Here is a 26174-nt window from a genome sequence, read left to right as displayed (position 1 = left end):
ACAATAAAAGCCAGGCTGGACTTACGTTATTTAGTTCTTGGCCGCTGGTATTTATCTTGTTAGGCACTGGCCAGAACATAAATCACACACTTTATATTTCTATTTTGGCAAGACATGTTGCAGGGATAAGACGACTCAGATACATAATTCTTAAGGAATTATTATGAAAAGTAGTTGTTCTCTTCTCAAGATATTTCCTTCTCAAGAACCTTTACTGTTAAAGATTGATTTTAATTATAGAATTTTGTTTATATTAGAAAGTGTTTTAATGGTGCTATAAAACACAATATGAATATTAAAATATGCTGAGTATATCCCTGGGAAACCAAAACTGTCTTAATTTAGAAAACTCCCTGAGGTCTTCCTTGTAGGTTTTAGAGTTGTTATTATAAGCGTCTGGAAGTGCAGCTTTGTGTTTACCACATACTTACACAGTGTTGTCAGTGGACAATAATACTTGTTAAGCATCTACTATGTGCCATGGGTTTTTAAATACATCACCTCATTTAACCCTTCAAGAGTTCTTTGTTATAAGAGATTGATACCTCATTTTACAAATAAAAAAATTAAATTTTATATTCGATGGTTACCATGTTTCGTATAGGCCAACATATGCCTGAAATATGTTATCTAAATTAATTAGCATTCCTAAGACAAATTATTGATTTTCCAGTTTTACTGTTGGGAAAACTGAGGCTTAGAAGAAAGAACTAAGTTTCCTGTGGTCACAAAGCTGAACTTTGAGGCTGGAACTCAAACCCTAGAATATTTGACACAAGAGCATCAGTTCTTAAAGCTTTATTCTTTGTATTTTGTCTTTTTTATACTTAATGTAGAAAACAGGACATGAAAAATTTTTTATTGAATTCCAATCAGGATTTTAGAAAGTATCAAATCATCTTGGAGAACAATTTTAACGTTCATTTACTATTAACTACCTCAGTATACAAACCTAAAAAGCTGAGATCTTAAAAGTGCGTCTAGTCTTGGAATCACTTGTGCTTAAACAAATGTATATTTTTTAAGCAAATTATGTCAAACTTAATATTTTAAATATTAGTAGTTGAGATTTAAGAGCATCAGGTATTTGTAATTGTATTTTAATTATAATTATACTCTTTAGATTTCTCTAGTTTATAGAATTCTTTCTTTTATTCAAATAAAAACACTGATCATACAGAGTAGAAAGCAAGTTAAGAAAAGTAGCAAAATGATTAAAAATGGACAAGGTGAAGAAAAATGTTCTGTTGGACTGTTTTGAAGTTTGAGTTAGTTTGTAGTTATAAATGCACGCTGTCAATGTTTTTACTAGTATACTAAAAGAGCAATTTATACAGCTTTTTAGTAGCACGATATTTTTAGTTTTAATTGTCTCTGTTTAATGCCTTCAGGATATGATTACGTTATAACATTATAAAAATGCGTTAGCCAAAATTCCTGATTTATATGCAATCAGAACACTTTTAAATTTTTCCAGCTGTATCCTTAAACTTCACACAAAAATCTTTAGCTGTGATTCATCTTACCTATTTTTTAAAGTCATGACAGTTTTTTAATCTCCAAGGCAGATGAAATCATTAAACCTAATTCCCTTTTTTTTTGTTTTTTTTTTTGCCTTGTGAGCAACTCATATAGAAAGCCTAAGACCTCTGATTTATCTTTTTTTAAATTAACATAGCAATGAGAATACCGACTTTCAGCCATGTTTGTGGTAGACTGCTTAGTGAAGTTCTCATTACTGATTTACAAGAGTTAGATGCGTAATCTACCACATATGCCTTTTTCAGTGTGCCACAAGAAGTATATTTTCAGAGTTGCACTGAAGTCCAAATTAAGAATTTCACATGGTATATATTATTAATGATGTATTAATGATATATCAAAACCACAAAAATGTACATCAGAATCTGACTTAATTTAAACCCTCTAAGGATTTGAGAGTTGGACTTGTAAAACCATCTAATAACCTGCCCTTAAATTTTCTATAGAGATGTGAAGCAGAATAAATCTAGAATACAATAGCAGGAGCACAAAACTAGCCTACAGACATAAATTTTCTTAATTATTCTTCCTTCCATACAAAAGCAATCTTTTTCATTATGTAAGTGTGAGGAGGAGGTGGGTGGGCTTAATGTTGTGGTTTATTATAAAGCTTAAAAAGAAGTGTAAAACACCAAAAGCGAAAACAAAACCTATTTTAAAACCCTGCCTTTACTATGATCTATGATGTTCTCTCCATCTCTCAGAAGAACGGAATTTCGGAATTGGCCACCTCTACTTACCCCACATACCACTCTCCTTCTGGACTCTCTTTCTCTCACTATTTTTCCTAAGCGTTTATTTGAACCATCTTTCACCTTCTTCTTCTTGCACCATGTTAATATTTCATATAAAAGCTTGTCACAGATTTAGAAGTAGTATATTATATGTGCTATCTAGTCCAGTGGTTCACTGATCTTACATACCTCCATCACACCTTAGGATAATAAAATAAAATGAGGAATTATTCACTATTTTATTTTCCCTTAGAAACCCGTTAAAGATAACACACACTTTTTTAACATGTGTATTCCCATCTGTAGTTAATTTTGTCTCAATACACATTACAGGGTCAAAAATTGTACTAAGTTAGGCAAAAAAAATGTTGCATCTAGCTTTCTAGTGTGTTAAATCTTTCTCTTACAAGTCCCTTCATTGCAAGAAAATGAAAACTTAAACTTGTCAATTAACGTTATTTTTCTTCTAGTTCTTCTAGTTCAAATGACTTTATTCATATACTTTGTATTTGTTTTTGCTTTAACTAATACTCAATTTTTCCAGACAGTTCCCCTAACCTCTGATTTGATCCTTTCCAAGTAGCTGGGGTGATGGGCTATAGATCAGCAATCATAATTCTTTCACTACCCTCTGAGACCTTTGGTCTTTGCATTTTTGCAATGAATTCCTTAGTCTACATAGCAACAAAGTACACTGCTGGACTTGGCTGCCAGGAATGCAGTTGGTGGGTTCAAGGCCCTGAGAACCTTCCTATTCAACTCTTTTTGCTGCAGTCTTGATCTTCCCACCCACCCCCTTTGCCACCCTTCCAGCTCATACTGCTGCTAAACTTCAGCTCTATTCTCCATTCATCTTCTGTGTTAAACTACCCACGTCTCTGACCTTGGCAGCAAGAGTCAAAGTAGGCTCAGAAATGATAGCTCAGTCCTTCTCTCCACCTCGTCCCACTGTATTTTCATTAATTCTCTATCTGAGCCATCCTGTATTGCCCTGGAAATTCCCAAATCACTATCCTCCAGAGTTCCAAAAGAATATCACTGGTCCTTATCCCTTCCCACCTGCCATCAGAGAAAAGCGTTTAGATGACTAGGAACAGACGACTTAGGTGGAAATACAAAAGAGAAATGCACGTTAATACATCTCAAAATTTATTATCACTGTAATATACAAGGCACTGTTCTACATATTGGGGATGAGCAAATTGATTTCTTAGTATTTTCCTGCCCTTGTAGTGCTTACATTCTGATGGAGAGATGGTCAATGTCCATAATAAATAATTAAATTAATTGGTATATTAAAAGATAAAACTGGCATAGAAAAAAATAGTAGATCTAAGTAAGAGAGAATCCAGGAGTTCCAGGGTGTGGGGAAGGGTATTTGCAATTTTAAATTTGGTGATCAAGAAATGTCTCACTGAAAAAAATGATATTTAAAAAAGATTTGAAGAAGATCTGGGAGAGGTATTTAGGAAGAGAATGTTCCAGACAGGGTAAAAAGTCAGTGAAGGGGTCTTGAGGTGGAAACATGCTTGTCTCATTTGAAAAATGACCAAAAAAAACATAGGCAATGTAATTGGAATAGAATGAATAAAGGGGATTATTATGGGAAATTTTAGATTTTGTATTTCTTCTTTTGACGGCTTTGGTAAGTTGTAAAATTTATTGACATACTCTTTAAAAAAATATTACCTTGATGTCTTCAGGAATTGTAGAAAATTTCCTTATTCATTTTTGATGCTGGTAATTTGTGTTTGTCTCTTATTCTTGATCAGTTTACTAAGGAATTATCAATTTTTGCCAATTTTCTTTTACATTTGTTTTATAGTTTATTGATTTTCCTATTTATTATTTCTTTCCTTCTGTATTCTTAAGCTTTGATGCTCTCTTCTTTCCTAGCTCCTGGAAGGAATTTTAACCATTGATTTTCAGTCCTTTTAATTTTTTCTAATATAAGCTATGAATTTCCCTAAGCACTGTCATTACAGCCCACACATTTGTGATATGTTCTATTTTTATTATGACTATATTTATAATATTTTTTATAATATAATTTCCTAATTTCTAATTTTCTAATTTCACTTGTGGACTATTTGTAAGGGTGTCATCTCATGTCCAGGCAGTTTCAGTTTACCAGTTCTCTTTTTAGTTCTTGATTTCTAAATTATTTCCATTGTGGCCAGTGAACATACTTTGGGTTATTTCTACTTTTCAAATTTGTTGAAGTTTCTTTCACTGCTTAATGTACGGTCAACTTTTATAAATGTACCATGTACACTTAAAAAGAATGTGAATTTTGCTCTTGGGTACAGTGTTCTATTACGTCAACTAAGACAGACTTGCTAATATTTTGTTCAGATCTGTTATGTCCTGAGTGAATTTTTTTACGGTTGTTCTATCATCCACTAAAAGAAGCAAGTCAGGGCCGGCCTGGTGGTGCACCACTTAAGTTCCCACATTCTGCTTTGGCAGCTCGGGGTTCCCCAGTTCTGATCCGGGGTGTGGACCTACGCATCACTTGTCAAGCCATGCTGTGGCAGGTGTCCCGCGTATAAAGTAGAGGAAGATGGGCACAGATGTTAGCTCAGGGCCAGTCTTCCTCAGCAAAAAGAGGAGAGTTGGCAGCAGATGTTAGCTCAGGGCTAATCTTCCTAAAAGAAAATAAATAGAAAGAGGCATGTTAAAGTCTCCCAGTTTAATTGTGGGTTTGTCTATTTCTCCTCTTAATTCTGTTCGTTTTTGCCTTATATATTTTGATGCTTAGTGATTGAGAAAATACAGACATAGAATTGTGATGTCTTCTTGTTGCAGTGACCCTTTTATCATCAAAAAATATCCTTTATCTCTCCTGATGCTTGTGGCTTAAATTCAATTTGTCTAATTTTGTATGTTTGTAATATTTATATCACCCCTGCTCTGTTTTGGTTAATGTTTCTATGTTATATCTTTTTCTATGCTTTTACTTTTAACCTATGTCCTTTTTTTTTCTTTTTTTTAAGATTGGCACCTGAGCTAACATCTGTGGCCACTCTTCTTTTTTTTTTCTTCTTCTTCTTCTCCCCAAAGGCCCCAGTACATAGTTGTGTATTCTCGTTGTAGGTCCTTCTGGTTGTGGCATGTGGCACTTCGCCTCAGCATGGCCTGATGAGCGGTACTATGTCCGCGCCCAGGATCCAACCAGCAAAACCCTGGGCCACCGAAGCGGAGCGCACGAACTTAACCACTTGGCCATGGGCCGGCCCCTATGTCCTTGTTTTTAAAATGTTTTTCTTGTAAGCAGAATAGAATTGGGATTTATTTTTTAATCCAGTCTTACAATCTGAGTTTGATTTAGCATAGTCTTTTTTATTTAATGAAATTTTTGGTATGAAATGCTATTTTTAATTTTCTATGTGACTTTATTTCATGTTTCCACCTTTCTTTTTTGAATAGGTAAATCCAATATTCATATGCCATTTTCTATCTATGTGATTGTTAGCTGTGTATTACTTTACTTTTCTTTCGCAATTGCCCTATGTATTACGACATGTATCCTTTTACCACTCTCCATATGTTGCTAGAACTTTTGAACACCTGCATTCCCTTTATCCCCCAACTACATATTGTTGCATGTATTTCAGTTCTCCTATATTTCAGTTTCACAAGACAGAAAATTAGTGTTTTGTGTATTCAATATTTATTTAGAGTTACCCTATATTTACTTTTTCTGGTGTTCTTTATTTCCTCTGCCTTTCCATGTTTCAGTCTAGGATGTTTCCTTCTGTTTGAAGAAATTTCTTGAACATTTCTTTACACCAATATTTTGATATAAAGTATCCTGAAGAAGGAATTTCTTCCTCTCATTTACAGAAAAGATACATTTGGGTTGTGGTGGCCCAGTAAATGTAGATTTAAAGCTCAGTATCTTTATGTTAAAAATGTCTTTATTTCATAATTGTTTTTTCTCTAATTTTTATATTGGTGGCTTCCCTCTCACAGTGGACCTCTTCACTTGGTTTGTATTTTTATTTGTGAGCTCATCTTTAGTGGAATTTTTTTTTCTCTGTGGGTATTTTATTCCTGCTGAGATGATAAACTGTCTCATCATAGTGATACAGTCATGTGCCACATAACGACATTGCAGTCAACAACAGCCCACAAATGCAACAGTGGTCCCATAAGATTAGCACCATGTAGCCTAGGTGTGTCATAGACTATCCCATCTAGGTTTGTGTAAGTACACTCTATGATGTTCACACAACAACAAAATCCCCTAAAGATGCATTTCTCAGGACATATCCCCATCATTAAGCAACGCGTGACTGTGTTTCATTTGTTTTTACTGAACTGACAAGTATTTCCCCAACCTTCTATGATCCCCAAATTGTTTGATCCATTCATAGGTTACATTCATGGCTTACTATTCCTGTGGCTTCACACCTATGCATGATAGTGGCTTGGGGTTTTGATTTGTTAATGGAGTATTTTCTAGCATACCCAGAATTTATTTTGAGCCAGAGTTCCTTCCTGCTTTCCTGCACATGGACTTTTAAAGTTATTTTTAAGTATGTTTGAAGGTAGTTAACAGCAGCAATTCCAGGCTTTCTGATTTGTATATGGATCTCAGTTCTTTACTCACTAATACCTGTCTCTGCAGACGTTTTGAAACCACACACATTATTTAATAAGACTTGTATCTTATCGGATACCTAGGCTCTGACAGCATCAACTCCAGATTTGAAATTTTTTAAGCTTTATTCTTTTCACTTGGGAATTCTTTTTTTTTTCAAGCTTAGCTATGCAATGAAAAATTCGTATATTACATGTTATTTGGCATCTCTGTGTGCTTTTCACAAAAAAAGTCTCAGTCTACCATGATCTGGGAACACATAAACAACATTTTAATGTCTGTACAATTCTGCCTTATTTGACAACAGGGATTCACTATACTTTTTATTAAACTAATACCCTTGTTTTTTTTATTAGTGGTCACTTTTTTCGTAGAAACTACTATACTGTTAATAAAGTTACAGATTAGTTAAACATTTAAGAGAATCTAGAAGCCTGTTTTTAAAATACGTTTGTAACTATACTGATATTAAACTCATAACTTACATAATTGTATTTTTATATTCCTATATAAGGTCATCATCTTGTCTTTTAATGGTACAGAGGCAGATAATTAGCAAACTAGTAAGGCAAGTTATTGTTTCAAAATATGTTCAAAGTCCAATTTGAATGTAATCATGTTAAATGGGTTTCATATTGTCTGGGGACCATCATTAAATCATTCTAAAAATTTTTTCCAATTTGTGGATGGAATGCATTTTTTTCTTTCTTTCTCTTTGTTTTTTGAGGAAGATTAGCCCTGAGCTAACATCTGCTGCCAATTCTCCTCTTTTTTGCTGAGGAAGACTGACCCTGAGCTAACATTTGTGCCTATCTTCCTCTACTTTATGTGTGGGACACCTGCCACAGCATGACTTGACAAGTGGTGTGTAGGTCTGCACCTGGGATCTGAACTGGTGAACCCCTGGCGGCCCAAGTGGAACATGGCAAACTTAACCACTGTACCACCGAGCCAGCCCCTGAAATGCATTTTGATTCTTCAAAATTGCGTTTTTATTTAAGGTCCTGCACTGAGTCACATTTTATATTAATTTTTGTTTTAGGGAATTTCATCTATGCAATTCCTTTAACACTCCTCTTATTGAGGATATACTAAATACACTGTTGATGCAGAGATGTCCACCATGGCTTATACATTTAAAGAACCTAAGTTCTTCCTGAGTAGCATCACCTCTCATGGGCATCTCCTTACCCTTTTCCCTGCTCAGTCCTTTGTTCAGGAATTCCTCTCTCAACTTCCACTGCCTTTCCCTGGCTACCCTCTGCCCTCTCAGTGCTTCCACCAAGTTATTTCCCTTTCTAAAAGCCTTTCCTGCTTTGATTCTCTCATATTATCCTGTGTACATCTTTATGTCTTAATGGTCCCGTTTCAAAATGAGTATTTGTGTGGCTTGCACTCCTTAAGGCATGCTCAGCATGTATTCATCTTTGTACCTTTGGTACTTCTCACATATTACATTACTTAGGGCTCAAGTAATAGTAAGACTCATAGGTAAATAATTTACTTTATTGGGTACAATCATAGGACAAATAACTTACCAAGGACTGTGCAAGATTTTGTGCCAGGATTTGGAACTCAGGTAGTCTAGCTAATGGTTAAAAGCAACAGTTGTGGAGCTGGCCGACTTACTTTTGTTAGGCTATATCCATCTGATTGCATAAAAACTGATTTTCCGATTAGTCCCTTACTGTAGCATGCATCCTGTAGGGTTTTAGGCGTCTCTGATCATCTGGGTAGGGTGTATCATATCTCGTCCTAGGATAGTGTGTTTTGTTTTCAGATGAGAGAGTCTCTTGACTCCTGGTGCGTGACTTGATTCATTTTTAGGTGAGAATTTAGAGGTTGTTTTGGTTTCCTTTGTATTTCCAGAATTTTTTGTATTAAAAGACTGCTTTAAAAAGAGTCTGTATTACATCTATCTTTAAATAACAGCTGTGTTAAATCCTTTCCCCTTCTAACCTCTACCCCTTATTATAATAAGAAACATGTGGGTTCTTGAAAGGACCTGAAAAGCTCAGGCTTTTAAACAGAATAATGCAAGTCATTTACATTAGTCATGGTTACAATTATTCTCCATAACTTCCAAGTCAACGAAAATCTCCTTGGTGTGCCAAATGTAAGAACAATGAAATTCAAATTTATCAGAGTCTTAGCTGAAGATTCTGACTTTACACTTAAAGAAGAATAGGTGTAGAGGGTCATTTTTGGTTGTTAAATTATAACCTGGTCTCTAAGAAAATCCTTTAATTACTATTCAAATTTCATAGACATGATTATCATATTTATGTCTTTAATTTTCTCATTATAAAGCTATTATAAACATTTACTTGAATTTGTAAAATAGGAAAAGAGGAATAAAAATTACCTATAATCTCTCCACATATTATAATTACTATTAGCAAATTACTATGGTTATGTAGTCTTTTTGATCGCCCATGAGAATGTGATGGTATAGGTTTTTTAATATTTAGCTGTAATTATACCTCTGTGTCAACATATATGCATCATTTTTTAATTATATTTTATTTTATAGTATAAAATATATGTCATATTATAAATTATAATCTTTATCACCATATTTTTTTTTACATGATCACACAATAGTCATTGATTTCTCATAAAGTGGTGAGGAATCTGGGGCCCCCAGAGAGGTCACTGCTCATTCCTTCTCTTCCCCTATACCGCAGGGCTGGTGTTAAGAACATACTAAAGTTGTATACCTATTCCATCCTCTTGCTTCCCACTGCTGTTTCTAAATCAAAATCTCTCCTGTCTACAAATAAAAACTCTTCATTTGAAGCTGAAGCTCTCAAGCTGTACCATCTTCTCCCTCATTGTCACTGTGATTGATCTCCTTGGATTCTCACTCACATTTCCTATGGATTTTGGCCACAATTCCCACCTTCCTGAGTTCATTGTGATTATGTGCAATTCCATGTTCATATAATCAGTCTACCCAACACTACTTAATAATTCTTTGACCTCAATCTGGATGACCTCTATCTCTCCCCTTCTCTACTCTTATGGCAATAGCTAATCATGTCATAGAATTTCACCTCTGAAATTTTAAATCCCTAAATCTCACCCTCGTATCACAGTCTCTAATACTGTTTGAGAAAGTATCTGTTCGTTTTGTTCATTGATGACTCCATTCTCCTGACCGCTGCATTCTATTCTCTAAATTATCAGGCTCCCTTTACCTTACTTCTTTACTTAACCAGCACAGAGCCCTACAAGTCCTATCCCTTCTTTCAGTCTCAATTTTACTACCAACTCTTATATACTTCGATTCTTCCTTTACACTTGATCTACAAAACCTCAACCCCAATTTAATCCAAATATTACTCTTTTCTGTTTTGGCCATTAGGTTGGATATCACTCACCTGGGGATATTTGTGCCACTCCAGCCTTATGCTCTCCATCCTCAGCTGAACCATATGTTTTCTGACCCATTTACAATAAATATTCTCCTAGTACTTAATCAGCTCTCTTTCCCATTTCTCTCAATTGCTGTTCCAAGCTTTTATTTCTTTTCCAAAAGGAACTATTCAATTTCCATCTACTTTTGACCCATGCATCACATAACATTGCCTCCTTTTTCATTTAGACATACAAGAATATCAAAAAGTAATTTCCTTAACTTTACAAGCTATGTCTATGAAAATCCTACAGCCATCGTATTCCATTGTGAAACTGTAAACATTCCTATTAAAGTCAGCAGAGGAAACAAGGAGCCCAATACCACACATGTATTTCAATAGTATGTTGGAAATCCTAGCCATTGTGGTAAGGTTAGAGAAAAATATAGAGAAAATATATAAATATAGAAGAGAAAGAATAATACAGAAGAGATAAGAATTGGAAACAGGTGACAATACTATTTTTATTTGGGAACAGTATATTTGAAGGGGTACAGGAGAAGAAATGTAAAACTTATTAAAGTGACTAAATTTGATATGTATCAAACGGATATATGACATGATGATGACCCACATTAGCTGAGCTTTAATCTGCGTATGGTGATTATTTTAATTGCGGCAAAATATATAGGCGTCCTAAGGGAAATTTTGTACCAAACAATGGTCACTGGCATGCTAATTATAGTTGAGCTTAATTTAGTATTTTTTCAGGACATTTAATCTCAAATTATATATTTTTTTAAATCATCAAATGCTTAAGAGAATTTTAATACCCTGAGAGGAGATATTTTTCTTTCCCTCTTCTTCCCTCCCTTCCTCCCTCTTTCTTTCCTTCCTTCTTCCCTTCAATTATGACACAAATTCAATTACTCTCCAATCTTTGTTTATCATTTTTTATGTATTAATAAGTACATGACTTAGCTCTCTTAAAATTCACATTATGTTTAAGAATTTTTAAAAGTTTTTATTTCATTTGTTGCATAATGGAAGTAGATAAAGAATATGTTTTTCTCCTCCTCCTCTTCTCCATTGCCCAACCCCTCTATGTTTATCATTGCCTTCGTTTCTCCTTCCTACTTTATCTTGATATAGCCGTAGAGTAATTTCAGTTGCCTTAATAAGCCAAATGAAGTAGTAGGGTTTATCCTCTGTCTATTCATGCTTTTGTCCATCCATCCACCCATCCATTCATAAAGAAGTCATTTCATCTATTTGTAGACTTGAAATTTCTGTAAAATCTATTTTAATTTCTAAATATAGAGAGAAAATATTTGTATATATATTTCTTCTCTTGGCTGTTTCTTTCTGTAGTTATATTTTAAAAATAACATGTTTATACCACATTTTGCTTAGAGAATATATCTTAATTTTCCTGATACTCCAGAGGATACCAGGCCTTGACATTCTGCATGACATTTGAATGAGTAGTTGAGGAGTTCAGATATACTTTCAACTAATCTCCATTTTCAACCCCCCAACAGTGCTTCTCCTCAAACCTTGTGTGCCTCAGGGTCAAGCCTCTTGGGTTCTACTACGTTCATAAAATCCTTGTCTCCTGTCATTTGGGCTGAAGTACCACTAAATCAGTTCATATTCCGCCATGAATCTTCTATCTTTCCAAAACATGGGCAAGGTGATTTACTCTTTTATTTAAATTTAATTATTCTTACCATTGTTTTTTAAGTTTCTCAGGAGAGAAAAAGATTCACAAGCAGTCAGCTAACCATCTTTAGCTAGGGGCAGCTCTGTACTAAATTGTAATCAAAATAAATGTTCACTGGTAGATGGACTCAAAGTTGAGTTCAAATCCCCATTCTATCATAGTTAGTAGTCATGTGATCTTTGGCAAGTCATTTTGCTGGTCCAGGCACTAATTTTTTCATAAAAAGAGCTTAAATGTATTTTATAAGGACATGAGAATAAGAAAACATACATTTAATTCAACAAATACTAGATATTTTAATAACTTTTGTTATTTGAAAATGCTTTAAAATTTATGTGTGTTTTTTTTTTTTTTAAAGATTGGCACCTGAACTAACAACTATACAACTGTGGCCAATCTTTTTTTTTTCTGCTTTATCTCCCCAAATTCCCCCTGGTACACAGTTGTATATCTTAGTTGCAGGTCCTTCTAGTTGTGGCATATGGGACACCGCCTCCACATGGCCTGACGAGCGGTGCCATGTCCGCACCCAGGATCCGAACAAGCGAAACCCTGGACCACCGCAGTGGAGCGCGCGAACTTAAACACTAGGCTATGGGGCCGGCCCCCTAAAATTTATGTTTGGAAGATTACAATTCCTTGTGTTAAATGATATTTACTCAAGGATATATCTTAATTATTAACATAGTACATAAATCTTTGACTAAAGAATATCGATGATTTCGGATATTATCATCTTTACTGATAATTTAAACCAAAAGGTCAAATATCTTGCTGAAATTCTTATCTTAAAAAATATTTCAGTATCATATACTTCTAGTCAGACCATCTTATTAGCCAAGAAATTTTCAAAGGAAACATTTTCAGTCTTCCAAATATCACAGATAGTTTTTATGTCACATTAGTTAAAATGATATTAAGACTGTCCTGTGTGTGAATGGATAAAGAAGCTGTGGTATATATACACAGTGGAATACTACGCAGCCATAAGAAGAGATGAAATCCAGCCATTTGTGACAACATGGATAGACCTTGAGGGAATTATGCTAAGTGAAATAAGGCAGAGGGAGAAAGTCAAATACCATATGATCTCACTCATAAGTAGAAGATAAAAACAAGGACAAACAAACGCATAGCAACAGAGATTGGATTGTTGGTTACCAGAGGGGAAGCGGGAAGGGAGGAGGTTGAAAAGGCACACATATGTGGTGATGGGTTATAATTAGTCTTTGGGTGGTGAACATGGTGTAATCTACACAGAATTTGAAATATATTAGGATGTATGTGTGAAAGTTAAAAAAAATGACTGTTCCATTTGTAATTTTTTTTTTAGGGTATTTCTTTGAAACTAGATTCTTTACAAGTATTGAGAAATATTTAACATAATCATTGCTTTTTCTAAGTTGTGACTATTAATTTACCTTACATGACAATGAAAAGTGGTATTTATAAAATGTATTCTTTTAATATGACTTTTAAGAATGAGACCAGTGATAAAATAATTTCATCTAAAATATGAAATTGAAAAAAATATTAACAGCTTAGTTGAGTGACTTAGACTTAGGCATTCCCCCCCAAAATTCCATTTATAAGGGCTAGATATCACAGTTTAATATTAACATATTTGGGTAGAAAAACTATTATCTTTCATTTCTTCTACTAATACCTAGCACAAATGATTGCATTTTAATTCTGATGTATGATAATTAATGTCTGTGTTTTCTAGGTATAGCTTACTTGAGTGGAATGTGTAGTGAAAAGAGAAAATGTATTATTGCTGAAGATAATGGCCTGAATCTTGCATTTACAATTGCTCATGAAATGGGTCACAAGTAAGTAAAAATTCTGGCTATGCTAGTATATTAGCATACAACCTTGTTATTTGAGTTATTGAATTACATGCATATCTTTTCATTTTTTTCTTGGGGCTCAAGTTTTTGAAAAATTAGGGAAACAAGAAGAGGAAGAGATCATCTAAATTTAATGAGTGTCTTCTGAGTGTTGTAACCATTCCTGATGCTTTGAAAATCTTATTACATTACTAAAATCCTCATCAGGGCAATTATTATACAACACATGGTTCATTTCACTATGCATTTCCAAATGATGTAAGCATTGCAATAATTATGACACTACAAAGTTGTATATTATTCAAACATTCAAGGAAAACATTTTGTACAAGTATAAAAATACTTCCAGTCTATAATAGTACCTATTTTTGTTGTTACCCTACATGGAGTAAAGAAATTAATCCGTTTGGTTTAGGCATAATGTATTTGAAAGAGAATTATACTGGACACACAATTAATATGGAGTGAACATTAACTGTGCCTCAGGTACAATTCTAAGCACTTTACATAGATTATTCACTTAAAGCTCAGAAAAGCAAGGATCTCATTTTGCAGATAATATTAATAGCTATAATAATTAGTAGTAGCAACACTTTTACAGCACTTACTATGTGCCAGGAACATTTGTACATGCTCTATATGTCCCCACAGCATCCTTGTGAGGTAGTGCTATTAGAGTACCCATCTTACAGGGAGAAAACTGAAGTATAGAGAAGTTAATTTACCCTCCCAAAGTTATAAAAATATAAGTGTTGGAAGGAGGATTTGAACTCAAGTCATCTAACTCAGGTCATACTATTCTGAATTTCTCCATTAAGTTATCTGCTATCTTTGGGCCTTTGATCTCTCATCAGTAAAATGGGGATAATATCTGTTATGAGGTTGGTTTGGGATTCAAATTACATAAGAACTATGCACATATTTACAGGAAGTATATTATAGTAGAAATCATATGGGTTAGGAAATCAGACTTAATTTTGACTATAGGCTTCCCTACATGCTAGCAGTATCAGCAGTACAAATGAAAAGTATTTTAATTGGACTCAGATTTAGTGAGGTCCTACTCAGGGAGGTGATCTTTATGGAGGCCTCTTTGGTCAAAGACATATTTAGTTTGGCCGGCTGTGTTTAGAAAAATTGAATCAGTTGCCAACATTAAAAAGTATAAATTTGACATAAAAATTCAAATTTCCAGACCTGGCAGCATTAGACCCACAGTCCCATATGGCAACCATTCCTTGGAGCTGAGTAGCGTCTGTACCCTTTAGACTGGGCCCATCGTTCCCAACTCATCACAGGCTGTAGCACTCTAGTGTCACGCACCCAGCTTACTTCATTTTCATTATGTGCCTGGACTCTAGACAGTTGAATAAAGTTGAATTGACTGTGGAATTTGATTGGTATAAGAAAGCTTAGAAAAAATTTTTATGTGACATAATCGTGTTTGTTTAAACTGAAGTATAAGAAAATTGTTGTCATAATTATACAGTTCAATGAATTATCAAAAATGGAATATATCCATGTGCCCATAATCCAGTCCAAGAAATAGGGCATTATCAGCAGTGATTGATTTTTGATGTCACTATTTTAAATGTGTGGATATGCTTTCAGTGTCTCCAACGCAGGCTCTCAGTCTTCAGTTGATGCTTTAGAATATAGGAGTTTGTTATTCAAAAAAAAGAAACAAAAAAGCTAAATACACTTTAAAAGATAAATCCTTTAGGGAAAGTACACAATGCAATAACCTCATTCAATATTTCACTCCAGGAATGATAGGATTTAGATCCTTAACTCCAATACATTTTTCATAATTTACAGGTATTTCAGTTTAATCAAACTAGGAAAAACCGTGTGCATCCTTTAAATGAAAAATGCTAAGAATAATGTTTAGAGGCAAGAAAAGTTATTATTAAAATTTTTTTAAACAATAAGTGCAAATTAATTATAAATACAATTCTTATAAATGCAAGGTTCTTAATAATTTTAATTTTCACTCTTTATACATAACAGCTTGATATTACAAGCACTCTGAGTACATTTTATGAAAGACATTAAATAATTTTGTCAGGTACCCTGAATAGTAGAGGGTACTCTACTATTTAAAGTAGAGGTACTTTAAAAAGTAAAATTACTTTTTAAAGACAGATATATAAAATTAATTTCTTCAATCCCTGTTGTAATCTAAAATGTAAGAAAAACATTAATTAAAGGACTCAACCCACAAGTTACTTTATTACCATCCATGCAAAGGCTTCGTCAAGAACCCACAACTACTTAAACAAAAAACTAAATGATATAATTTAAGGAGAGACCACTTCAACTTTATGTAGTAGAAACATTGGTTTATGACCAGGAACTCAGGTTGGAATGGCTAAAATGGTAGTAAAATATCATTTTATTTGACTTTTATAGAACTGTACCCAAAATCAATAGAGATGTGCCAAAGGTATGTGTAATGCTTGATGGATTAAGACCAGGCCATGTGATATATGTGGAACTACTTAGTTGCTGAAAGTTCTCCTCACCAGTAAGCAGTGTTTGTCTCAAAAGTAGAGGTTAGTATGTTCTTGATGCTAGAGAGTGGGAGACACTAGCAGTGAGAATAATGGTGTCTTTATGAAGAACAAAAAAAACAAACAACCAGGAGGGAGTTCATCTAAATAAGTTACATCATCATCATCCAGTGTAAGATATAAAGCACAATAAAAGAAAAATATAGGAAGAGGAAATAAAAAACAGTGTTCATATACACATAGCTTCTTAAATCAGGATAGTTTTCATAGATATTAGATAATTATATCCATGGATCCTGTGTGTGCGTGTAACACACACACGCACAAATCAGCAGAGCTCTTTTACTTAGAGGTACATTTAAGAGTCAGCTACTTAAGTGAAACTATTAAATTCTTTTTTTTATTATTTCTTTTGTTGTTATAACTTCTTCCAGTATATTTCTTAATATAGGCAGAGAATGAGTCATATAATTCTGCAATCCACAATTTTAGAATGGTAGAATGATTCCATTTAAACTTGTCAGTTCAAGAATAGCTTTATAGTCATACATGAAATGTTTTTAAACTGATTTGGGATGAGTATATTTATGTTTGTTGCCTTAAATTTGATTTCTAAAAGATTCCACTGCAACTCCACATATAGTTGGAAAAGTCAACGTGGGCCACCAAATAATAAAAAATGACTCTTGAGGGTGAGAATTTGAGTATTGAAGAGAAAAAAAATCCTTCTTTTACTATTGCAAAGGAATCTTGAACGATGTCTGAAAAAATGTATTGAGGTTTTCCTTTGGGAAATTACCAATTTAAAAAATCTTACATTAATTATATAATTAATAAGTTAGAATTCATAGCAAGAAAGAGGAAATAAGTGATTTATACCCACATTTTATGATTTCTTTTCAAATTACTTTCCTTTCTAGACAATTGGTCAGGGGAATGATTATTTTTATTGTAACCAAACTTTTTGGCCATGGAATGTTTTTATCGGTATGAAATGTTTTTATACTCGTGAATTACAAATGGAATCTTCATTAATGTACTGTGATGAAGGCTAAAACTATATTTTTATAAATAAAAATACCTTAGCAAATTGTTAATGAATTTGACAGGGTTTATTGAGTACATATGTGCAGTCACGTGTCACTTAACTATGGGGATGCATTCTGAGAAATACGTTAGGCGATTTTATCATTGTTTGAACATCATAGAGTGTACTGAAGGGGCACAAAATTTCCTACCCCAAAATGTGTCTCTTTAACATGAGGATTATTTTAGGCCGATTATTTTTAAGAAACAAAAGACAAAGTTTTTCTTATTATGTTCCCTTTAACTACCTAAAAGAATTCAGACAAAGAAAACCTATCTCAGGAAGCAAGCTCTCACCTTAGCATAAACATGGACTAGGTGGAAGAGTGGGAGGAAACCAGAAAAGCCTGTTTGTTGGACTCCCCTCTCTGTTCTTCTGTTTCTGTTCTGGCAAAGAAACACTTGTTTTCCAAATGTTTGCTCCTTTTCACTTACCTGTGAATTGCTTTCCTTCAGTTTGAAGTCCTTGACTCTTCCCACCCCCAACATTTTCTTTTATCTTTAGCTGAGGATGGTATTTAAGGTGAGGGCTTCGACCATTTTGGCAAATTACTCAGTTTTCCTGGGTTTTTCCCATGTATACATGTTATTAAACTTTCGTTTGTTTTTCTCCTGTTAACCTGTCTCATGTCAATTTAATGCTTAGACCAGCCAGAAGAATGTTATGAGACCGCTGTTGTATATGCAGTCCATCATTGACTGAAATGTCGTTATGTGGTATATGGCTGCATACACATCTTCACTCTATTTTATATATTTTATATGATGTTTATGAACAAAAATTTGTTAAAGCAAGAGATTTTGCTTTTATTTCAAGCCATAATTTATTGTTAATATATTAATCATGGTTAGATTGCTGTGTTTGGAGAGACTGTCTCCAAAAATACCCTCAAGTTCAATGATTTGCTAGAAGGAGTCACAAAATTCACCAAAGCTGTTTTACTCATAATAATAGTTTATTACAATAAAAGGATATAGATTAAAATCAGCAAAGGAAAAAGGCACACAGGGCTGGGTCCAGGAGACACTTGACACAAGCTTTTATTTGTCCTCTTCTGGTGGAGTTGTGGAAACAGTGCTTAATTCTCTCAATAATAATGTTGTGAAGCTAACCTGAGCATTGGTATCCAGAGTTTTTACTGGAGTTTGGTCGTATAGGCATGGCTGACCACCCATAAGGCAGACCTTCAGTCTCTATCCCCTCCAGAGGCCAAACTGGCCTTAGTTCCCCACCATAAATCACGTTGTTAGTATAAACTAGTTGGCGTGTCCCAAGGCCCCCAGATAAACAAAGATACTCTGATCAGGCAGGATATTCCAAGGGCTCAGAGGTTACCTCTCAGGAACCAGGCAAGCACCAGACCTTTCTCTGGGATGTGCAGGTTTTGGGCCACCCAAACTTGCAGAGTTAACTCTTTACTGCACAATTACACAATATTCTTAGAGTCTTAGAATATCATATTTATATTAGGTTGCTAAAGGCCATCTAATAAAAATAATAGTCTTCTTTTATTAGTAGACATTGTGCTAAATACTGTGTTTTCATATCTAATCCAATCTCACAAAAATCTGGAGCTAGTTATTGTTGTTATCATCTTTTTACCACTGAGGAAACTGTAGCTAATAGAGATTAATTTTTCACGAGTTCTTTTGATATTAAGGACATTCTTTTTTTGATCAAATATTTTGTTAAGATTTTTCTAGTTGTCTTAGTGAATTTAATCTTGTTTTTTAATGTTTTTGACCTGCAGTGTTTTTTTGGTAGTCAAATTCCATATTATCTTTTATTATTTCTTCTATAGCTTTTTGCAATTAGAAGTGCTTCCTCATTCTACAATTAGGGAAACACTTTTGTCTAGTTGTTTTATATTTTCTTCTTCTCTCTCTCTTTCTTTCCACTCTCTTCTCTCTAGCCATTTAACACTAGAAGGCCATCTAGAATTTTATTTTAGTGTACGTAGTAAAGTTCTCTCCATTGAATTTGATTTTCTTATTAACTGCTAAATAAATGATCTTACTAATCAAAATGTGGTCTGTGATGAGATAAGGAGCTATGCCAGAATATAGCACATTGCTTGCTTCATTGAAAAAGTCTTGAAATAAAAAAAAAAGTCAGTTGAACTAAACTGTGTGCTTAGCAGTGTAGCTGATTTACATTCCAGCACCAGCGACTAATCTAGATAAAAATCTATAGAAAAGCGTGTACCTAATGGCAGCCAGGCACAGACCACTGTCTGAGTAATCCTGCCACATAACACTTATTCATTCTAAGTCATTGTTGCATAGGAAGTCACATTTGAGGTGCCAGACAGCAGTCATTATTTTTAGCCTGAAAGATGGTCTGTACTTGAATTGTGTATCTGTGTCCTCATATATTTGTGAAGTACTTTCAGACAAAGTCTGTGATGAAATCCATTGCAAATAATAAAAGTTATTCTTTTTTACAAATATTTAGTACAAAAAATTTATATAACAAATAAAAATTTATATAACAAAAAAACTAGATGTATAAACACTATATATGGTTTATATTTTTTGTTATAATATTTGTTATATGTATCTGTTATGTATATAATTATATAATATATATAATTATATAGCAGAAATATAATATATATATCATATATGCATATCACATCCTTTTTTCTGGAGGAACACAAATAATTCAGTCCTCTTTATGAATTCTAACCAAAAGTAAAATAACTCTTTTAATATCTGATTAGCTTTTACTAAAATTTAGCCCCAAGTCTTAGATATTGTAAAATATATAATTTATCAGGGAAGTAATAATGTTAAAGATAATTGTTAATAATATAATACTGTGAGTATTTTTATGGTCTTGCTAAATCTGCAGATTTATTGGACAGCAAAACGTTGCGTTGGCTTAGCACATTGAGACCAAAGACTTCTCTTCCCACCTGAAGAAGGAAGGCAATAATATTAGCTTTATTTTAGAGATGATGATTGCCAACGCTCACACAGCTAATAAGTGCCTCAGTGGATCTTTAAAGTCAAATCTGTCGAAATCCAAAAGCCAAGTTATTAATTACTATGCTATGCCAGAAATGCTGAAGGGCACTTCTAACTAACTTAACTTTATTTGAATTACTTCTGGACTGGCTCTGAATTATCTGTCCCCACCTTCTCTCTTCAGCCATACTTCATACTATACTCCCTCTCATTCTCGGCACTGCAGTCACATTAGAGTTCTTACAGTTTTTCTAATATGCCATCGTTCTTCACATCACAGGACATTGCACATGCCACTCCCTCTGCCGAGAATACTCTTACTTCCTATCTTTGAGTAATTATCTCCTACTGAATATAATTTTTAATTCATGTCAATAATCATTTCCTACGTATGTGTTCTGTGTAGATCAATCTCCATATTAAACACTTAATGGCACCATCTCTTTATAGACATACATTCATTCATCTGTTAGATATATGCTTCATAGGCTGTAAGCTCCAAGAGGTAATGAACCATGCCTATTTTTGATTATCATGAAATTACTAATGGATTTGATAGTGCTTGTTATGTTTTAGGTATTCAGTAAATATGTATAAAATAAATGAATGCTTTAATATAGTAATTATCTTAGTAAAATATTCTTATGCATAAAATTTCAGTGAAAATTTATTAGAGAAAAGAAGCTGTATCCACATTCAAATTGTTTAAAATGTTTTTAGATATTGTATGAAACTTCTAATAAGTTATCAGGTAAAGTTTTATAAAAATAATATCATGTATTTTGAAATATACCCAAGGCCACATGGAGTGAGACTTTATGCCACTATGCATGTGCAGAAATGACTCCCCGTGCCCTAGAGGTACTCTCCTGTGAAGTCTTCCTATCACAGTAAATGGAAGCTCCATTCTTCCAGTTGCTGAAGGTTTAATGCACTCTGGTGGAAAGGAGTCAAAGCTGCATAACCCCTTACATGGCAATGTGTATCTCCAGTCAGCTGGAAGCAAAAGGTTTTCTTCAGGATATCGAGTGAAAAAGAATGCATCAGGATCAACCAGATTCTAATGACGTAGCTTCAAAACATAAAGGCAGACATTAACAAAGCAGAGAAATAGATAGAACCACAATCATAGTAGGAGGTTTTAACATAGTTCTCCAAGTGAACAGAAAGACTTGTATGGCAGAGATTTGAACAACTAAAAGGATCAATTTCTTGGGCAGATGTAAAACCTGCAGCCCAGGGGGCCGGCCGCATGTCCTAGTGGTTAACTTTGGCATGCTCCAGTTTGGTGGCCTGGGTTCGCTGGTTCAGATCCCAGGCACAGACCAACACCACTCATCAGCCATGCTGTGACAGCTACCCACATATAAAGTAGAGGAAGCTTGGCACAGATGTTAGCTGAGGGCTAAAGAAGAAGAAGAAGAAGAAGAAAAAAAAAGTCCTGCAGCCGATAAATGAAGAATACCTACTCTTTTAAAACACAGTAGATGTTTACGAAGAATGACCACATATTGTTTTATTCTACAAATCTAAACAAATTTCAAAAAGTGATATACAGATGAATTTTTATGATCATAATACAATCAAGTTAAACAATCAATAAAGAAAGAAAATGAAGAAATATATTCATTAAGAGGCTGGACCTGTGGCTGAGTGGTTAAGGTTCTGCATGCTCTCTTTCAGCAGCCCAGGTTTGCAGGTTCAGATCCTGAGTGCAGACCTGCTCCACCTATCAGCCATGCTGTGGTGGCATCCCACATATAAACAATGGAGGAAGGTTGGCATAGATGTTGGCTCAGGGCTAATCTTCCTCAAGCAAAAAAAGAGAAGGATTGGCAATGGATGTTAGCTCAGGGGAAATCTTCCTCACCAAAAAAAAAAAAAAAGGAATTACATACATTTGGAAATTTACAGTTATATTTTTGAAAAACTCATAGATTAAAGAAGAAATCATTAGGGAAGTCAGAATATTCTCAGATTTAAACAATAACAAATAATACTGTTTAGCAAATTTGTAGCATGCAAATAAAGCAGCACATTAGGGAAATGAGTAGCATTAATACACATAAAAATTAAATGATGAATTAATGACCTAAGTTTTCCAACTAAGAAGTTGGAAAAATAACAACGAAGTAAAAGAAATTAGAAGGAAGAAATACTAAGAGTAGGAACTAATAAAATAGAAAAATGAATTAAAAATGGTAAAAGCCAAAATTAGATCCATGAAAATGCAAATAAAACTGACAAATACAAGACTGATCAAGAAAAAAGGGGCACAATTCAACAATGTTAGAAATGAGAAAAGGAGGCATGACATGGATACCAAAATTAAAAAGATACTAAGACAATATATGGAATACTTTTGTGGCAAAAAATTAAAAACAGGTTAAATGGGAAAATTCTAAGAAAATGTAATAGAAGAACATAAAGCTCTACAAAAATTGAATCAGCATTTTAGAATCCTCCCAAACAAAAACACCAGTTCAGACCTAGAAATAGGTTCAAGGAATTAAGAATGTTAATATTAATCTAATTTTTCTAGAAAATCAGGGAACACCCTCCAAGTTATTATTTGAAGCTAGTATTAATGTAATATAAAAATCAAAAAAGGACAATTATGAGGAGGAAGATTACAGTCCTTTCTTATCTGAGAATTATGCAGAAATGACAAAGAAACATTTTTTTAAAAAGCAGTGTATAAACAAAGGTAATACAACAGAATAAAGTTGGCTTTATATCAGGATAGCAAAGGTAGTTTATTTTTTTAAAAATCTTAATCTCCACATTAAGAAATTAACGGTAAAAACTGCAGTATCTCAATAAAACCAGAAAAACAATCCAATAAAATAAAATTTACTCCTCTATATTTACCAGAAACAATGGGAAAAGTCATTCTTAATGGTGAAATGCTAGAAACATCCTCTACAAAGTTAGGAAAGTAACAAAAATCTTACTATATCTGCTTCTGTTTGTGTACTGGGACTACAAGCAAGTACAGCATGGCAGAAAAATAAATAAAAAGTGCAAGAATGAGAATAGAAGAAAAAGCTCTTTCAATTTCTAATATGATATGATTGCCTACATAAAAACGTGACATAATGTAAAAGTGAAGTATGAAATAGAGTTTAGTAAGGTAATTGGATATAAAATAAATATACAAAAATCAGCTGTCCACACAAAAATGCAAAATATCATTAAGAAAGGATACTATTTACTGTAGCAATAGAAAACACAAAGTACTTAGGAATAAATTTAACAAAAGATAGTAAAACATTTACCCTTATTAAAATTTATTAAATTACACCTTTAACAATGAAAATATACCATGTTTGTGGATAAATGCAATATCTTATAATGTCAGTTCTGCTGTAAATGGATGTAAAGGTTCATGAAAATTCCAATAAATATATCATCACAACTTCTTTTATGGAATTTGACAGAGTATTTCCAAAATTTATATATAGGTGCAAATTGCCAAAAATAGACAAAACATTCTTAGAGAAAGAAGAGATGAAAGTGGAGGCAAAGAGAAGAGAATGAGGAGGAAAATAATGTGAGAATCTTGCTCTGCCAGAAATCAAGACCTGTTATGAAACTATAAACTAAGACATTTTTACATTTATGCAGATGTAGGCAGTTTAAACCAAAAGAACGAAATACAGAGTCATAAACAGGCCCGTGCCTATGTGAAAACCTGATGTCTGACCAAGGTGTCATTGCAGATCAGGAGAGAAAGTTGACTGTTCAGAAAAATATGATCGTGCAGTTGGTTTTCTACATGTATAAAAATGAAATTGAACACCTTTTTCAGATCATTTCTAAAAACCAATTCTGGATAAAATAAAGACTGATATATCACAGATAAAACTTTAACAGAAAATATGTGAGAGTATCTTTAGGACTTCAGGATTGAAATTATTTCTAAAACAGCACAGTTTTTTGCCTGCCTTCTTTTTGAAGGCAGAGCCATAACATCTGATAGAGAAGTCTGACATGGATCTTAGAATTGTTGATCAGATTTCTTGTTTGTATGATGGTTTCTCTTAAAACCTAAGTTATGTTAGACTATGTAACCTCCATACAGACATACACACATATATTGTATATATAAACTATATATTACATGTATTTATTTTCATGAAAATATTTCACAATTTTAAAATGAAAGTAAAACTAGAAAAAAGTGGGAAAATGAGCATTATTTGTATAATTGGAAAATTCAGGATAATCTAACAAACCTATTAGAACAATAAGAGAATGCTTATTGACCTGTTAAAAAAAAAGACTTTTCTTTCCAATATATAAGCAACAGCCACTTGCAAATTATAAAGAAAAAATTCCATTTATATTGAAGATAGCAAAAAATTAAATAAAAAAGATAAAATACCTAGGAATATACTTACAAAGGAATGTACAAGACTTATAAAAAGAAGAATTTCTAACCACACAGAGAGTCATAAAAGTGGTTTAAGTAGATGGAAAGATATTTTCTGATTTGGGTTAGGAACAGTCAGTATTATAAAATGACCGTTATCTACATATAAATGTAATGTGATCTGCCCAAAAATGCCAACAGAATTTGCTTTTCTTTTTTTTATTAGACATACTGATTATAGAGTCCATATGGAAAAAATCAACATAAGAAATTTCTTGTTAAAAAAGAAAAAAGGCGCAGAGGAGGAGGGTGAACTCTGTCAGATATTAATACATTTCATAGTAGATAAAGCAGTTTGTGCTGGTGCTGAATAAGCAGACAAGTCAATGGAAGAGACAGTAAAAAATCCATTCATGAGCAAGGAATGATGTGGGAATGTAGCAAATAATAAAAACTGCACCTACAATCAGTGGAAGGAAATGAATGATTCAGTAACAGAAGTAACATGAATCTGATTCTCTACCTTAGACATTACATCAGAACGTACCAAAATGATTCTGTACATTGAGATTTTCTGTTTTGTTGGCCTTTTTTTTCCTTTTTTTGTCTTTCAATAGGGAATCTATTTGATTCTGGATATAAAATCTAGAAACATTTGAGGAAAAGTCACGTAAAATTAACAACTCAAAATTAAATATCAACACAAGGAAAAAGAATAATACTTAGACGGTAAATCACAATCGGTGAAAGTATTTGCAACATATATGACAAAATAATATTTTCCTTAATATAAAAAGAGCTCTTACAAACCAAGCCACAAAATGACCAAAGCCCCGTTAGAAAAATACCACGTAGCTCACAGAGATGTATCCATGGCTTCTATGAAAGAACCTTAGCATCATTTGTAGAATGCCAATTCAGATCACCAAGCAATTCTGCTGTCACCTCTCAGGTTACATAAATCTATACAGTGGAACCCATATTCACACCCACTATAAGGACCATGTGCTTCCATTGGTAAGAAAATTCTTTCTGCCCTCTTCCCTTATTTTCTCCTCCTCTTCTTTCAGATCATTTCTTCAGAGAATTACTCCATGGGTAGGTTAAATCTCTTAAATCTCTTTTATAGGTTCTATGTAATTTTCATTCTTAATTTTTTCACAGTTGCAGGTTTACAAAATTTGTATGATTATTTGACATCTAATTAGATTGTGCTTCCTGAGGACAGTGTCTGTGTCTTGTTTTTTTTGTTTCTATTGCTGTTATTTAACATTGTATCTCTAACAGCTCTCATGTGCTCCGTAAATAGATGTTAAGTGATGTTTTGATAACAGTGTAAGTGAATGAAAAATGTTGGAATGTGTGGAAACAGATATTCTGATACATTTTTGAGAGGAGTGGACAGTGGTGCAATAT

At 33.5% G+C, this 26174-nt stretch overlaps 1 protein-coding gene across 2 annotated transcripts in view; it reads left to right on the top strand.

Moving 5' to 3' along the window:
* ADAMTS19 (ADAM metallopeptidase with thrombospondin type 1 motif 19) overlaps positions 1–26174 on the top strand; it is a 236414-nt gene that overhangs the window by 92672 nt on the left and 117568 nt on the right. For both annotated transcript variants that reach the window (XM_070234436.1, XM_023617756.2), the window contains one exon: positions 13691–13796. In XM_070234436.1, the coding sequence (XP_070090537.1) occupies positions 13691–13796 (106 nt within the window). The remainder of the gene's footprint in view (positions 1–13690; positions 13797–26174) is intronic.

The sequence above is a fragment of the Equus caballus genome, chromosome 14, assembly GCF_041296265.1.
Source record: "Equus caballus isolate H_3958 breed thoroughbred chromosome 14, TB-T2T, whole genome shotgun sequence".
In the NCBI taxonomy this organism is placed as follows: domain Eukaryota; kingdom Metazoa; phylum Chordata; class Mammalia; order Perissodactyla; family Equidae; genus Equus; species Equus caballus.
The sequence above is the reverse complement of the archived record's forward strand: the minus strand, read 5'-3'. Positions and strand labels throughout refer to the sequence as shown.